This window comes from Clarias gariepinus, chromosome 24 (genome assembly GCF_024256425.1).
Source record: "Clarias gariepinus isolate MV-2021 ecotype Netherlands chromosome 24, CGAR_prim_01v2, whole genome shotgun sequence".
NCBI classification, from domain to species: Eukaryota; Metazoa; Chordata; class Actinopteri; order Siluriformes; family Clariidae; genus Clarias; species Clarias gariepinus.
Genome location: NC_071123.1, coordinates 4973321 through 4988700, shown reverse-complemented (window position 1 = coordinate 4988700; position 15380 = coordinate 4973321). Strand labels below are relative to the sequence as shown.

Below are 15380 nucleotides of genomic sequence, written 5' to 3'. Positions count from 1 at the left end.
GAACGTCTCGTTAAAATTTGAGGGTCATTTGTGTTGTAAGACTACAAAATCATGTACATTTCTTTTGGGACACCATGTATCTTAAGCAGCAATTGAACAGGCAGTTTTTAAAGCTGATATGTTGGAAGCAGTTAAAAGTGAGCAAGGATCTGACTGAGAAATGCTGTAACATTGTAGTTTCCCTTCCCTGGAACAAAGAGGCTCAATGCTGTTTCAGGATGATATTTTTATTGTCCCATGAAGACATAGCTTGCCTAAAGTGTAGTGTAAGAACTCAAATGTCCTACTCAGAGCCCTGACCTCAACCTCACAGAACTGGAACTCGAGCCCTTTTTGACGTCCCAACATCCTCGTCTGACCTCAATGATGCTCTTGTAGCTGAATGAAGTGAAATTCCCACAGCCATGTTCCAAACTCTAGTGGAAAGTCTTACCCAAAGAGTGGAGGCCATTATAACAGCAAAGGGGGACTAAACCTGGATTGGGATGTTCGAAAGGCACAAGGTTTTTTTCAAGTGACTGCAAACCTTTGACGTTTAAAAGAAGGTCGTCACTGCAGTCGTTCCCTTGAACATTCAGCGAGTGGAATGCTTTATCATTAAAAATCGACGCATAAATTATTCAAATTCAAATTCAAATTTTATTTGTCACATACACAGTCATACACAGTACGATATGCAGTGAAATGCTTAGACAACTGCTCGTGACCTAAAAATAAAAGAATAGGAATCGGAATAGGAAATAAATATGAAAATTAAAATAAAGGGTAAATTTAACTAGGAAAGAATAAAATAAAATATACAAATAAAAGTTAAAAATAAAATAACTGTACAACAAAAATACACAATATAGAAAATATATGAAGAATATATGAAGAAATGTAGAACAATAAGAGCAGCGGAATAAATGGTAATAAAAGAATGGTAATGTCCATGGTTGTGCAATCCACATATTTAAAGTGACTTATGCAGTGCAAATATGCTTAAAGTGATTTATTTAAAGTGACTTGTGATGGAGTGATTTGATGACCACGAAGTGTAGTTGTGCAGTGGCCACTAGTGTAAACGAATGTCCAGAATGTCCAGTGTGTGTGTAAAAACCCTATGTGTGGGTCAGTACTGTGTGGAGGTGTGATTGTGATTGAGAGACCGTATCGCTTGCGGGAAGAAGCTCCTCCTCAGTCTCTCTGTGTTGGCCTTCAGGGAGCGGAATCGCTTTCCTGACCTCAACAGAGAGAACAGTCCATTGTTGGGATGGCTGAGGTCCTTCACGATCTTCCTGGCCTTGGTCCAGCACCGCCTGCTGTAGATCGAGTGCAGGTCAGGGAGCTCGGTGCGGATGATGCGCTCAGCTGATCGCACAACCCTCTGTAGAGCTCGTCTGTCCTGCATGGTGATGTTTCCAAACCAGGTTGAGATGTTTCCCGTCAGGATGCTCTCTATGGTGCAGGAGTAAAAGTTCCTAAGCACCTTGGAGGGGAGTCGGAAGTCTCTCAAGCGTCTGAGGTGGTAGAGACGCTGTCGGGCCTTTTTCACCACGGTGTTGATGTGACAGGACCATGACAGGTCCTGAACACCGAGGTGAACTGGGCTCTCATGGTGACGGGGGTCTGGTAGTTCCTCTCCTGCTTAGTGCTGAAGTCCACTATCAACTCCTTTGCCCTACTGACGTTTAGAAGGAGGTTGTTCCTCTCGCACCAGTTCTCCAGATTAGGTAGGTGTTTTTTATTTTATTTTATTTTATTTTATTTAAGTTATTGCCAACTTGCGGAAGAGACGCATCTGTCTGTGGAAACTGTACACACAATCATTCACCAGCACCACTTGCACATTACAGGAACTCTGGGATTTATTGCCACGTCCCGCCGCACAGTCCAGACCTCACTCCAAGCCATTTCCACATATTTGGGCCATTAAAGGAGTTTCTGGGAGGCTAGCGTTTTAGACATGAAATAGGCGGTTTGATCATGTCTCCGGCGTACTGAGAAAACTTTCACCCTTAATGGTATCCGAGCATTGGTGAAACTCTGGGATAAGTGTAGTAGGGGATTATATAGAGAAATGAAAGGAATTTTTACTCCTACGCTGTAACTGTTCTGTTATTCTGCACAATCAAAAGTCCCGGTTTGATCTGAACATCCCTCTTATTTGCTCTTATATGGGATGTTTTGACTTGAACTATAAGTCAGGGTGAACGTTGCTGCCATCTTAAGGCTGACAGTTAATATAAGGGCAGAATGCACAGTATAATCTCTGTGAAATTTAAACATTCGCGTCATTGTTGTCAAGTCTAGGAACAAACAAGTTTAGCTAGCTCACGCGGACGCATTGTTTTCCCTGGCCCCTGTGGTCACAGTTTGTTATTTGCTAGCACTGACATTGAATTCAAAATGCTAGCATACACTAATATAGCATAGCTAATGTTTTCTTAGCTGTATGCCTTTTCTGTCTGACTTGGACCCTGCTCACATAAAAAAAAAATTTATCGCACAAGTGCTAGCCTTGTGTATCTTTTACTTGAGACTGTGAATGTAATGAACCTATAAATGGTTTAAGGTACAGTAGTGGACTGTAATTCATTAACTTCTTATTCATTAACCTTTAAACTTTAAGGTGCACTGCATGATCCTTTCACGGTTATATGTACCATCCCAGTGACACCCTGGTAATATTGTTCCAGATCTTTCTCCACCCCCCCTCCCCCCTCCCATTTTTATATTAATACTTTATTCCAGCCAAAGAGACAAAATTCACTTTGATTTTATCAATATTTTTTAATAGATCTTTACCAAAAAAAAAAAAAACTTGTCACTTCTCTTGATACTCAATGGTACATATCTTTTAATTAGAAAAGTAATATATTGTACTTTTTATGTCAATTATATCCACATTATCAGGTGAGAGATACATATACAAAATATAATAAAAAAAAAAAATCAGATTTGTGTCTTTGTGGGACATTTTAAGGTCTAATGTACAATCCTAAGGTTTAGTCGAACAGATTTGCCTATTAAAGAACTATTGTGACCTTTAATATTAGATCTAAACAGCTGTTCAGAGTTCTTTCAATAAAGAACCTCAGGGATGTTCTAATGTTCAGTAGGCTGGAGATTATCCACAAGGGGGTGCTCTTGGTCAGCAGCTTGTGTGGTAAAAGGGAGGAAACTGGAAGGAATCCAGACTAGCAGGACCTGAAAAACGCAAGTTTCTCCTAACACCAATCCATTTTTGGGGCCACTGACAGTCGAACAGGTGAGGCCAAGTAATTGTATAGCTCTTACTCTTATGAGATGGAATTAAGTTGCTGATATTAAGATTTGTTTTAGTTAATAACTCCTAAAAGCTTTATTTAGAGATAGGAATTATTAGAGATTATTTTACAGATAGCAATATAAAAAAGAAAAAGTGTAAACAATGCCTCTCCCAATTATGGTTAAAGCCTTTGACTGAAAAGTAGATTACATGTTAGTATAATGCTACTGCAACCCAGTGATGAAAGCAAAATGCATTACTTTCAGAATTTAAATTAAAAGAGTTTACTACTTAAAAACAAAATCTACTAAAGGCATTGCTTTTCAGTAAAGCAAGTTACTTTTGAGTCGCAAACAACAGGCTATACCTGCATGCATTTCACAAGCTATTGTGTATTTAATAAAAATAAATGTAAAAAAAATAAAATTTAAAAAAATCACTGACGCACAAGACATCAATCGTTTCTTCATTTCAGTGCAAATATCAAACATTTTTTTATCAACCCTTTTATAAATTCGAATAATCTGAAGCATGAACTTTAAAAAAAAAAAAAAAAAATGTGTTATCAATATAAAACACATGATCATCATGCAAGTGACAACAGGAATGTAATGGACTCCAAACAAACACCTGCAAGGCAGGCGTTTTTCCACATTTTAAAAAAAAAGCTCTCACTCCTTCCTTTATTTTGTTTCACTTTCACTAAAGGAGTAGTACTAAAAGCAAAACCACAACCCACTTCCACATTTAAAAAATAGAAATATTCAGGTCAGTTAAAACAGTACTCAGCCCAGACCTCTGGCTATAAAGTAAAACCAAGCCTTGATTACAAGAAAAAAAGATAAAAATAAAAAACACACTACTTTAATACAGTAACCAGAAAAGATAGGAATGCATTTTTAATAAAAAGTGGCACAGACTTTATTACTCAGACTCACAGCACATTCTACAGACACCAGAAAACAGGGGTGAGGGATGAGAACACGGGGACGTTTTGTAACCCCTTGAGCTGGTAAATGTTTTGAAGAAAACTGATCTAAAAATGTTAAAAACGCATAGAAACAGACTTACGAAAACGAGCAGCTATGAGATTTAATGGATCCTGATAACAGTGAGATTACAGTCAAAATGTAGCCAATCAAAAACAACCATTTTTTTTTCCACCCCATACACACATTCATTTCAGTTCATTAAATAAAGATGCTAAGAGTTTAAAACTCAGCTGAACATTTACATTTTGTCATTTCCTTTTCTTTTTTTTTTTAAAGAAATGACAAAAAGGGAATTGAACCAGTCAAAGACAAAAAAGAATTACTGAAGATTACAATCTGAATTGTTAGACAAACCAGGCATGCAGCTCTGCTCAAGCTAAATGTGAATATTACACAGGCTCTGCTAATCACAGAACATTACAAGAATCCCCCCCCAAAAAAAAAAATCCAAAGCACAGGGAAAAAGAAGGAAAAGAATCATGATCTGGTCATTCGGCTAATTCTGAGATCCTTCTTTCAACCTTTATAAGGGGAAAAAAAAATCTTTCCTTTAAGGTGTTAAAAGGAGGAGAACGGCAGGGGACACATCTACTGAAGAGGCAGAGGAATGTAGACTCAGAAAAAAAAGCGGAAGGGAAAGGGGTAGGGCAGTGCGTGCCTTTGCTCGCCGTCCTCTAGAAGAACCGACCCGAGTACTGCTTCACACTGGAAGAGAAAAACCACACACATATCAGACACACAAGAAGGAACATATTCACTCATTTATTAATTTAAACTACCATTTTACCATACCCAACTCCATTTGACTCCTAATAACCACTCACTGATTATTTTTCTATAATAGCATGTCATGTTAGGTGTTTTATTAGTTACAACTCTTTATCACAGCGACTTGTGCAAGGTGACAGACTTGTTTAATAAAGAATTAGACAGTGATTGCTGTGATCATGTAGGCATGTAAACACACACAGACACACATGTTAGAAACAGTGTAGAATGAAACAGACATGCTTAAAGTTAGGGTAGGGTTAGTGAAACAGGAAGAAGGGGGAGAAAAGGAGGGCAGATGAGCCTGGGCCTGTGCTGTAGGGCAGACTGTGATTTGTTGTCACATCATCTAACTAATAACAACAAAATCACAAGTCTTCCACACAGAATCAGGCCAGCTTCCTCGCACTCTCCTGGGCTCCGAGTACTGCGCCTCTCGGTTGCTTTTAGTTTGGATTTCGGTTTCAAATCACACTTCCCCCCCCAAAAAAAAAGTGATACTGAGAGGTGGAAGAGAGAGAGAAAAGCATTTGCAGTCAGGTGTCATAAATTATAAGCAAGTTAGACCACACTTAGCATTTGTGCAACAATTGTTTTTAGCTTGATTCAGATTACAAGTTTAACTACACAGTTTATGATCATAAATAAACTGCATGTTCACTACAATTAAATGAATTTACTCATAATATTTTTCTCTTTAAATACTACACTTTATAAATGTACAGTGAGTTTGTTTCAGTAGGTTTGTGTGTGCATGCTTAAGAGTGTTCCGTTAAGTTTAAATGGAAGACTACTCCAATAAGTGCTATGTAAGTGATTACTAACAGAGAATTTTGATCGATCAATCAATTTTAAAACAGACAACATTCATAAATTCAACATCACAGGACAAACACATGAATCTGTTGGAACGTTACAGCCTCATACAGCAACGATATTTTCTGTTCCACACGGTTATATCTTGTATAGAAATTTAAAAAAAATGTACATTTATCTAAAAGATTAATTGTCATTTATTTAGCTGTCTGGAGAACTGATTACATATATAATGTCCTATTCGCATGGGACTTAGTATTAATTATAATAGTATAATTAGTATTATCTGGTTACCTCGTGTTCATGTTTGTCATTTGTAAAGATTTTTTTTGCAAAAATTCTCCAGCAAATGACCTAGCATATTTCTTTTGCAAAACATTGGGGTCCTGTGATAATATATATTAGTTTGGGTGCTGGGTCGAATCGCTCTACACAATATAACAATACAATGTGAGAAAGAGAGAAAAACGCTTTATTTGTATAAAATGTATTATTATTTGTAATGTGTAATATAAATATAAATGTTATAATGTATAACAAATTTAATATTTATTTGTATGAAAACAACAGTAATAAAGTCAGTATATTCAAGTAAAATCGCAGCCTTTGCTTATCCTGTGCGAATGCGCCACAAGAAACTCCCCCAGATAATACTAATCCCATATGAATAGGACATACGACTATATTTTAAACACAAAATCAATACATGTTCAAATCTTGACTAAATTGCACAAAATGCCTTTTACAAGTCTAAAGAGTTGCTTAATGATTAATAAAAAGAAGGCTGTGGAGAAGGAAAAGACAGAAAATTGCCTAGCATTAGAAGTATGAGGTTACTTTGCTTGTAATGATAAAAAGAAAGAAAGAAAAGAGTCGTGTTATATACAAAAAGATTAAAAAGCAGATTGTGGCTGTGTGTGTCAGGCCTGGAGCCTAGCTGTTGAATCATGAACTTGCCTGTTCTGCAGAAGATACTGAGCGTTCTGAATCTGGTCCTGCGTTCCTGTGATGGTGATGATACGATCCTCCGAACCCTCCAGAGGCTCGTCGATTTTGATGGAGGCTCCGGATTCGTGACGGATCTGCTTAATGCGCTGACCACCTTTCCCGATGATCGAGCCGGCCAGCTATTGCAGGACAAGAGAATGTTTAGGGTGTGTTTGAGCGTGCGTGTATGCGTGCGAGACAGCAAAAGGGTTAAAGTGCACTCACGTCTTTGGGTATAGTCACTTGTGTTGTGATGACGGGGCCGCCGATGTCGCCGTAGGAACCTCGTCCACCTGCAGAAACAGAATAACGAGTCTTTCATTTGTGCCTACTGTACGTTTTTATTCATGCGGAGTTTGGACATACAAATATAAAGGACACTTACCAGACTGGAAGGGTTCCCAAGAAGAGTTATTGTCTTCAGTGATCAGACAGGGGAAAGAAAATAAAGGAAAAAAATTATTGAAATGTTAGAGCTACAGTATAAGAAAAAGATGTGATTAACACAAAGGAAACACTACAGCTACTGAGAGCAGTGTCCTGACATGTTTGATTAGGGGTAACCTTGAGTGTGTGTGTGTGGGAGAAAAAGTGATAGCGCGAGAGAGAGAGAGAGAGATTGTGCTTATAGGAGTAAATCTGAGCAACACTTACCATATCCACCTCCACCCTATTCAGAGGGGAAGAAAAAAAAAAAAAAAGTGTTAGTCCAACCTACATGCATAAAAAAAGAAAAGAAAAAAAATACACATGCACATACACAAAAGACAAACGCAAAAACACCTAATTAAAGCGCTTGACAAATCTCTGTGCTTGCATCTTTGCCCCGAGTTCACTGGCGAGTGTGACGGCTTTCACCTACATATCTATCTGCTCCTTGGTTACCAAGGCAACAAGTGATTCCAAAAAGAAAAAAAAAAAAATCCATTGCCTAGCAACAGCAGGCCAAAGCAGTGCACAGCATATGCATCCATTACCCTGTCATTTCACACAGACAGAACGAGTAGTTTCACTCTGGCTTTCCAAACCCTTTTCCAAAACTGGCCGTTTCTCCCCCGACCCAGACACCTGCACGTATTACAAATGCAACAGGTCTTTTTTTTTTTTTTTATCCACCTTACCATGCTTTCATAGCGATCTCCAGGTCTTCCTCTTCTGTCACTTAAAGCAAACAGGAAATAATTAGAATTCTGTCAGTAAACCAGAAAGCAGCACACCTACTCCTACTGGTACAAGACAGATTGAAATAATTTGTGTATATGTTCATCATGTTCTAACATTAGCTACAAAAAAAATAAAAACCTTCCAATATAAAATATACACTGAATTAAGAAACAAACGACAGGCATCTTTAATTACATAAAATAAAAATGAGACCAAAGGCAAGTAATAACTTTTTGTAAAAAGTTTAAGTAATTATAAATTAGATAAGGCATGGGACTTATAAAAATTTTCAACATTAATAGCTTAACAATTTAAAGCGCTTCCCCTAATTAGTTGTCTATTTCGCAAAATAAACATTCCTTAAAGAAATGCGTCACAAGATGTACAGTAAATGCACATAAAAATATAATGCACCTACAGATATTGCCACTAATCTACGATGCATTCTTAGCAAACTGGGAGTTCTTTGACTAAGCACAACAGGTTTAAGGTGCTGTTTTCAGTACCAAAATACTAAAACACTTTGAAGTTATAGTTACAGGAAAAAAAAAAAAAATCTGTTCACACCAATTACAGCTTTGTCGTCCACAAAAAGAACTTACCTCGGTCTGTCGTCTAGACCGCCATGATGATGGGAAAACCGGTCGCCTCTGCAAAACAATAAAACCGTTAAAACAGGACAAAAACCAAAATAACAAAATGGAGCAATTAGACTCCAAGTACTGACTAATCTAAAAGAGTTTATTTACCCTCCTCTAGGAGGAGGTGGTGGAGGAAGAGGCAGATTTCGGGCCCGGCTCCCGCCTCGGCCTCCTCTTCCTAACGGAGGTGGAGGAGGTCCACGGCGAGGACTCATATCATCATAATCGCGCCTAGAGGGGGGCATGGGACGTCCGCCACGACTGGGGGGCATCCGGTCAAAACCGCCACGTCCACGCATTGGGAACCCTCCCATGGGCCTTCGCCCTCTCTCCTCAAACATCATGGTGAAGCCACCGTAGTCGTAGGTCTCGTCATAAAAATTCGGGTCGTAGGGCTGAGCACGGCCTTTGATAGGAGCCTAAGCGGGACGGAAAAGAGGGTGAGGGTCTGATTTCCAACCTGCCTCTCAGATCAGATTACGAAAAAAAATCAAATCAGTGGAACACGTGACTCTACCTCTGACGTCAGTTCTAGGATGACCTTAATGCACTCCACCACTCGCTGAGGTTTTCCTCCCACTAAAACCACACGGTCTGTGGAATGAGGGCAGCACTCTTGGAAGAGTTTAATGGTCGTCTGGGTATTCTAAAACACAAGAGAACAGAGAGTTGAAAACCTAGATTTAATATTAAATCAAATTAGAGCCACTGATTTTTATTGATCTTGATGCGGAAATCCAGATTAATGCCACACAGTTACACTTCGGTATACTGTTACAGGTATTGGAAAAGTGTTTTTCCTAGCTGTGCAGTGTGCTATAACTTATTTTAACAAGATAAAAACTATTGTCTGATTTTCAGGGTTTTTTTTTCTTTCTTCTAAATTGTTGCTGATTTCTAGTGTGTTCCCAACGTCTCACTTTTACATTACAGCTACCAGTCTGGTCTTCGATACACCCATAGATAGCTTAAGTAAATCCTTATATTGAACACTTTGTGGAGGTCTTTTTTTTTTTTGAGGAAAGAATTTTGCCTCATGAAAATTTTACATTGACAGATTACTTTGGTTTGCACTAATGCAAAACAAAATCCATATTATTAGGTACTTCTAATTTAAAAAATATTAAATACCAGGTCTTATGTGAAATGTTACTTAGGTTATTTAATCAGTAATTTAAAGAACATCCCTACATGCTACACTTTTTAAAATAAAGCATAAAGTATTTTAGCAGACACAGATGGAATCTTTTTTAACCCAACAATATTCAATGTATGAAAAAACGCACTTTAACAGTTTCACATTGTACTATTTGAGCCTTAATTTTGCCCAGAAATTAAATGTTAACTGCTAAGCAATTAAAAGTTCATGTTACTGGTTTATCTAGACCATTGTAAGCAACTACAGCTTCATGACTGAGCTGAATAACCTTGATCTAAAACACTAAATAACGAAATTAACTACATATCCATAGCAAATGGTGTTAAATTTAAAAACCTACGCCACTTACCTCTCTTAACTCCTTAATCTTGGCGCCTTTGACACCAATAATGCCTCCGGCTAAACTCTGATGAATCAGCAGGCGCAGCTCGCAATCAAAGTCTATACCATTGTAGTGCTGGTACTGCCGAACAGAAGCAAAACAACTCTCATTCTCAGGAAAAGGAAAAACAAACAAACCTGAAAATTACACACCGTCTATGTTTTGTCTTTTTTTTTTTTTATCCCAACATCAATAATATAAGTAAATGCAATCTGAATTTACACTGTCCTCGTGTAGATCGTATTTCGAGCTCGGACAACCTTACCTCCTCAAGAGTAGGGATGATCTTCAGGAGAATCTCGCCGATTGTCTCGATATCTGCACTCACGCTCAAGATGCTAAACAAAAGCACAATCAAAACAAGAGCAAAAACAGACAACCACTGAAATTTACATTTAGATTCACTTCAATATTATAATAATAAATAAACAGAACTTTAAATGTAAACAAATAAAAATGACCAAAAAAAAAACCCTGAACACATGTTTAGGTCTCCCACAATGGACTGAAGTACAAGTCACTGACATGCATTTGACCCTTGCACATTAAACAAATATCAATCCTGAGGACATGGGCAACAGGCTATAAGAGAAAGCTACTTGTTTATGCACCCCACCACTGAAAGCGTTCTGAGAGAAGAAGAGGGGAGGGAGAAAAAAAAAAAAAAATAAAAGAGAAACTAACGAGCCTCTTGGTTATGATACACCAGGAAAAATGAGCGAGAAGTTGAATTATATAAAAAGGTAATAAAATGCAAAAGCAAAAAATTAGAACTGCAAGAGTAGACCACCAGGTGATGTGTAGAGCTGGAGCAGGGGTGGCAGAGGGGAAGATCGGTTGCCTGGCCTAAGGGGAGGCGGAGGGGAGGATAACAGGGGAGAGATGTAGTACAGGAACAAATCATAGACAAAATGACACTAATCAAGACAGAAAAGGGAAGTGAGACAGCGGCAGTCATAGACAGATGTTGAGAACAATGAAATGGTGGGCGACAAAGACAGACAGAGAAATGAAATGTGGCTTTTAAAAAATTATTTATTAATGAACAGTCGATTCCAGAGCAAGAAACAGCAACAGCAGCAGCAACAACACCAAAGATAAATATTTTAACACTTCAAGCAGTGTTTCTTCCATTCATACTGATTAGAAAGAGTTCTCTCTCTTTTTTTGTGTCATAACTTCATACACATTATAAAGAAAAGAAGGTCCCAAATAAATACTGAATGGGGTGTTTGGGGAAGGGGAGAAGACATAAATAACCCAAATGGTACAATACATGTTTCTTAAAAAGGGGCGATACTATGTATAGAAAAATGTTAATATGAAACAGAAGGTTATCAAAAGACATGTGTTCTCTGTTCTAATCAGGCAGTGAGGCAATAACTGGTGGGACATACCGCTCTGGGCCACTGCTGTCTGGGACTGATACACTGGCATTGTACTGCAATGGTCGTGGTGGTTGGCATTGGGCATGGGCATTCAATCACATGTTGTCAAGTAAGGTGCCCGTTTAGAGAGGGGCACGATTATGGGGCCAACCGGGGTGTCAGGTGGGCGGGCGTTCAGGGGGTCGGAGGTTGGGCCAACATCAAGGTGGGCAACGCAGGAGGGGCATGTCGATCCAGAACATGGGCAACAGAGGAAGGTGGCCAAAAACAAAATAAAACAAAAAAAAAAGTAAAGGAGAGGGAAGAGGGGGAGAAGGAATACATTTTAATTGAATACAAGGCTATATTCACTATATTGTTTAAAAAAAATGTTTTTTTTGAAGAGACTTGGCAACGAGTGGACAGACTTGACAGTTTAGATACAGAACTAATACAGAAATTAATCAAGAAATTAAGACTATGGGTCAGCTCAAGAGTCTAGACATCTTGTGTCAGGGCTTTGGCACAGAATGGCTAGCCCATCATGACATCCCTACCAGGGAGAGCGAAACAGAATGCTGTAAAGGACTTAAGATTGAGTACTTAATTACTGAAATGTCCAAACCACACAATCATGCTTCGTTCAGGAAGCATGAGAGTCTGGCCAAATGAGCTAACCTATAGAGTGTGTGCATCACTGTGCCATCATCTACGGAGAGCAAGATTTCCTGTTTAGAGTCAAGTAGCATGCAAAGTGATTAGCACCCTTTCACATTCTGCTACGTTATTAGGATTATAAGTTTTAAATAAGATCAAATTAGTGTTTTCTGTTTTATGATTAGTTAAAATGTCGGGTAAAAAAAAAAATTGGAAATCATGATCGCTGATGATCTGAAGACAATTCCCACCTGCCTTTTACAGAAAGCTATCAACTGCTCTTTTGGAAAGCCAAAAGTAATTTAAAAAAAAAAAAAAAAAACACTCACATCGGTCCGAAGTGCTTTAATGTTCTTGCCACCTTTTCCAATCACTGCACCTGCATTCTAAATAAATAATAATAATTAATTAAAAAGAAAATGTGCACGTATGCATTGTGTATTGAATAAAATTTGTATTCGATGCCACAGTCATTTCTTAAAAAAATAAAATAAATATGTAAAGAACTCACTTTGCTCTGCAGCAGCACTCTCAGCTCCACCATCTCGTCTGTGTTACGAGAACGTTTAAAGGCTTGTTCCTCATCCATGTCCTCAGCAGGGCGTTTACCTGTTAACAATCGAAATGTCAACCATATGACACAAGACCTCCTGCTAAGATTTCCAAACACCACTTGAGCTTAAGAAATACTTACAATCATGTTATATTAAACAGAAAATTAGTTTCTTGTTAATAAACAAAACAAAGAGTTGTCTTTGGTTAAATTAAAAGCATGAAGTTATTTATGATCTCAAACAGGCAGCGCAATCGATACGAATAATGCAAAACACCCTGATCTGAACTCATATCATACGGTATGGTCTTGCACAGTTTGTAGACACCTGACCGCCACAACCGCTGGTGCCTGAAGAATATTGCATTGCAGGTTTCCGTCCCCCTTTTTGAATAGATTTTGGAGCACGACTCTGGGGATTTGTGCTCATTCAGCCACAAGAGTATTAGCGACGTTCCACTTCATCCTTAAGGTGATAAATCTCAAAGGGTTGAAGTCGGGGAAGTGTGTAAGCCAAATAAGCCCACTTTGTCTAAACCATCTGGTCCACACCTACAATCATCTACAATTATTAAATCTACTAGTTCTACAATTGGCTGATGTGTGTAGTGCGACAGGAAATAGTATTTGAAAAGGATAACTCATGCTTTCTGAAACTGATAGGGATTTTATAAAACAGCCATTTAATAAAAAGCAACGAACAGTCTTACTTGTATTATGGTTACAAAACCTTACCGTTGGTGTCAGTGTTGCTGAATGTGGTATCTTCGTCCTGCTGTTCAATTTCTGTCTCCATTGTCTTCTATCAAGGAGAAAATAGGAAAGGGCTCTCCTCTCCGTGGAAAAACGCTGTGGGATAGAAAGAAAGGTTCAGGTGATTTGTGTGTGTGTGTGTGTGTGTGTATATATATATAAAACACAAACAAACTCAAACAGGAACTGATACGCAGCATCAGCAAAGAGATAGGTCAGAGCCAGACTGAGCTTTGACACAGTGGTGTAGTGGTGTATGTGTGAATCTGTGTTATAATGCCTGAAGATAACACAATGAACAGGAAACTCAACAATGCTGACATGCTTAATCAAAGGGATGTCAGGGTAGGTAGAGATGAGGTACATTTTAGGGTTATAAAGTGGATAAACTGCAAAACATTGAAGGACTTGGCTGAAACACCTCCTGACACTGTTTGACTCAATGAATAAAAATAACGTGATGTCCAATCAACAGCTGTCTGTACAAGCCGAGCAACAGGGCCTGGTGCTGTGCTTCAAAATGGTGCGTGTGCGCGTGTGTGTGTTAACATTAGCAACATGCTACCCTGCCAACTGCCTCAGCCCTGGGAGTTCGAATTTAAACTTTTAAATTATTTTCAAATAAAAAAAAATAACGGATAAAATTAAACCGTTAATTTCACGCGCATGAGAGTTTATTTCACTTTTAAAACACGTTCTTCAAGCCGAAGCGTGTTCTCTGGTGCTCGCCTGCGGAGACAGAAATCACAAAATGGCTTGCGGAAAAGCCTGCGCTTGACGTTAGCATCTCAGCTACTTCATGAGCAACACCGTTAGCTTAAAAGCGTTAAAACGGTAAACGAGATACAGTTGCCTGGTTGCCGTGACAACCAAACCCTCACGCCGTTAATTAGCTAAAAGCTAACTTAAAAAACACTCCGTTTTTATGTCTTGCTTAGCACGCTAATATGCTAACACGCTAGCTAACCGGAAAGGCTGCATATTTCATTACGCTAGCTAATTAATGTCGACGGACACCTCCATAGCTCCTCATGCTCCCTACAGCGCTCTTTTAATAGATTATTGTAGATCACTACTCGAAACATATTTATTTTATATTCTTCATCCTGTAAAGGAAATTACAAACCTGCTAACGGCGCCGCTCGTCAGTCTGATATTTTTATATATATATTTTCTGGGCAAGAAATCGAGCTACGCGTTCTATCCTGATTTCATTGCATATTTACACGAGCGTCTGTCCTAAGCTGTGATTGGTCAAGGGAGACGCTCGTGCCAATCTATTTCAAATCCCGATTGGACAGATTAGCTGTCAAATAAACGTTCAAGCGCGGAATCCAAGCTGAGCCATTCGTTTAGGGGAATGTCAGTTAAGCAGATATCCCGCCTCCTTGATATGCGTTAACGTTATCGTCATAGCAATCATTTAAAGCGATTCTGTATTGTATATATGCAATTTATCTTCTATAACACTTAATTCGTACTTTATTAATCCCAAAGGAAAACTGTAATTTTCATATATCCAAGTTAGGAAGCTGCAGTCAGAGCACAGGGTCAGCCAGGATACAACACCCTTGGAGCAGATAGGGTTAAGAGCCATGCTCAAGGGCTCAACAGTGGCAACCCAGCGGTGCTGGGGCTCAATCCCCCAACCTTCTGATCAAAATCCCAATAACCTAGCCTAAAAAATAGCCCACTCTGCGTGTCTTCAGACTGTCGGAGGAAACCAAAGTACCCAGAGGAAATCCACCAAGCACGGGAAGAACATGCAAACCCCACACACACAAAGCTGAGACGGGAATCAAACCCAACCACTGAGACGTGAGGTCAAAGTGATAACTATGCCACTGTGCCACCTGGAACTTATTGTTTATTCATAATATTTTCTAAAGTC

General features: G+C 38.8%; 1 protein-coding gene across 1 annotated transcript; it reads right to left on the bottom strand.

The window, feature by feature from the left end:
- Positions 1 to 4493: 4493 nt before the first annotated feature.
- hnrpkl (heterogeneous nuclear ribonucleoprotein K, like) lies at positions 4494 to 14741 on the bottom strand. The gene is made up of 16 exons (XM_053485478.1): positions 14616 to 14741; positions 13472 to 13585; positions 12695 to 12792; positions 12513 to 12569; positions 11557 to 11600; positions 10425 to 10497; positions 10127 to 10240; positions 9136 to 9264; positions 8727 to 9037; positions 8580 to 8627; positions 7935 to 7974; positions 7468 to 7483; positions 7199 to 7231; positions 7039 to 7106; positions 6784 to 6953; positions 4494 to 4947 (listed from the first exon to the last, which is right to left on the bottom strand). The coding sequence occupies exons 2-16, from the start codon at positions 13530 to 13532 to the stop codon at positions 4917 to 4919; spliced, it is 1293 nt and encodes a 430-aa protein (XP_053341453.1). The 5' UTR covers positions 13533 to 13585; positions 14616 to 14741; the 3' UTR covers positions 4494 to 4916.
- Positions 14742 to 15380: the final 639 nt, after the last annotated feature.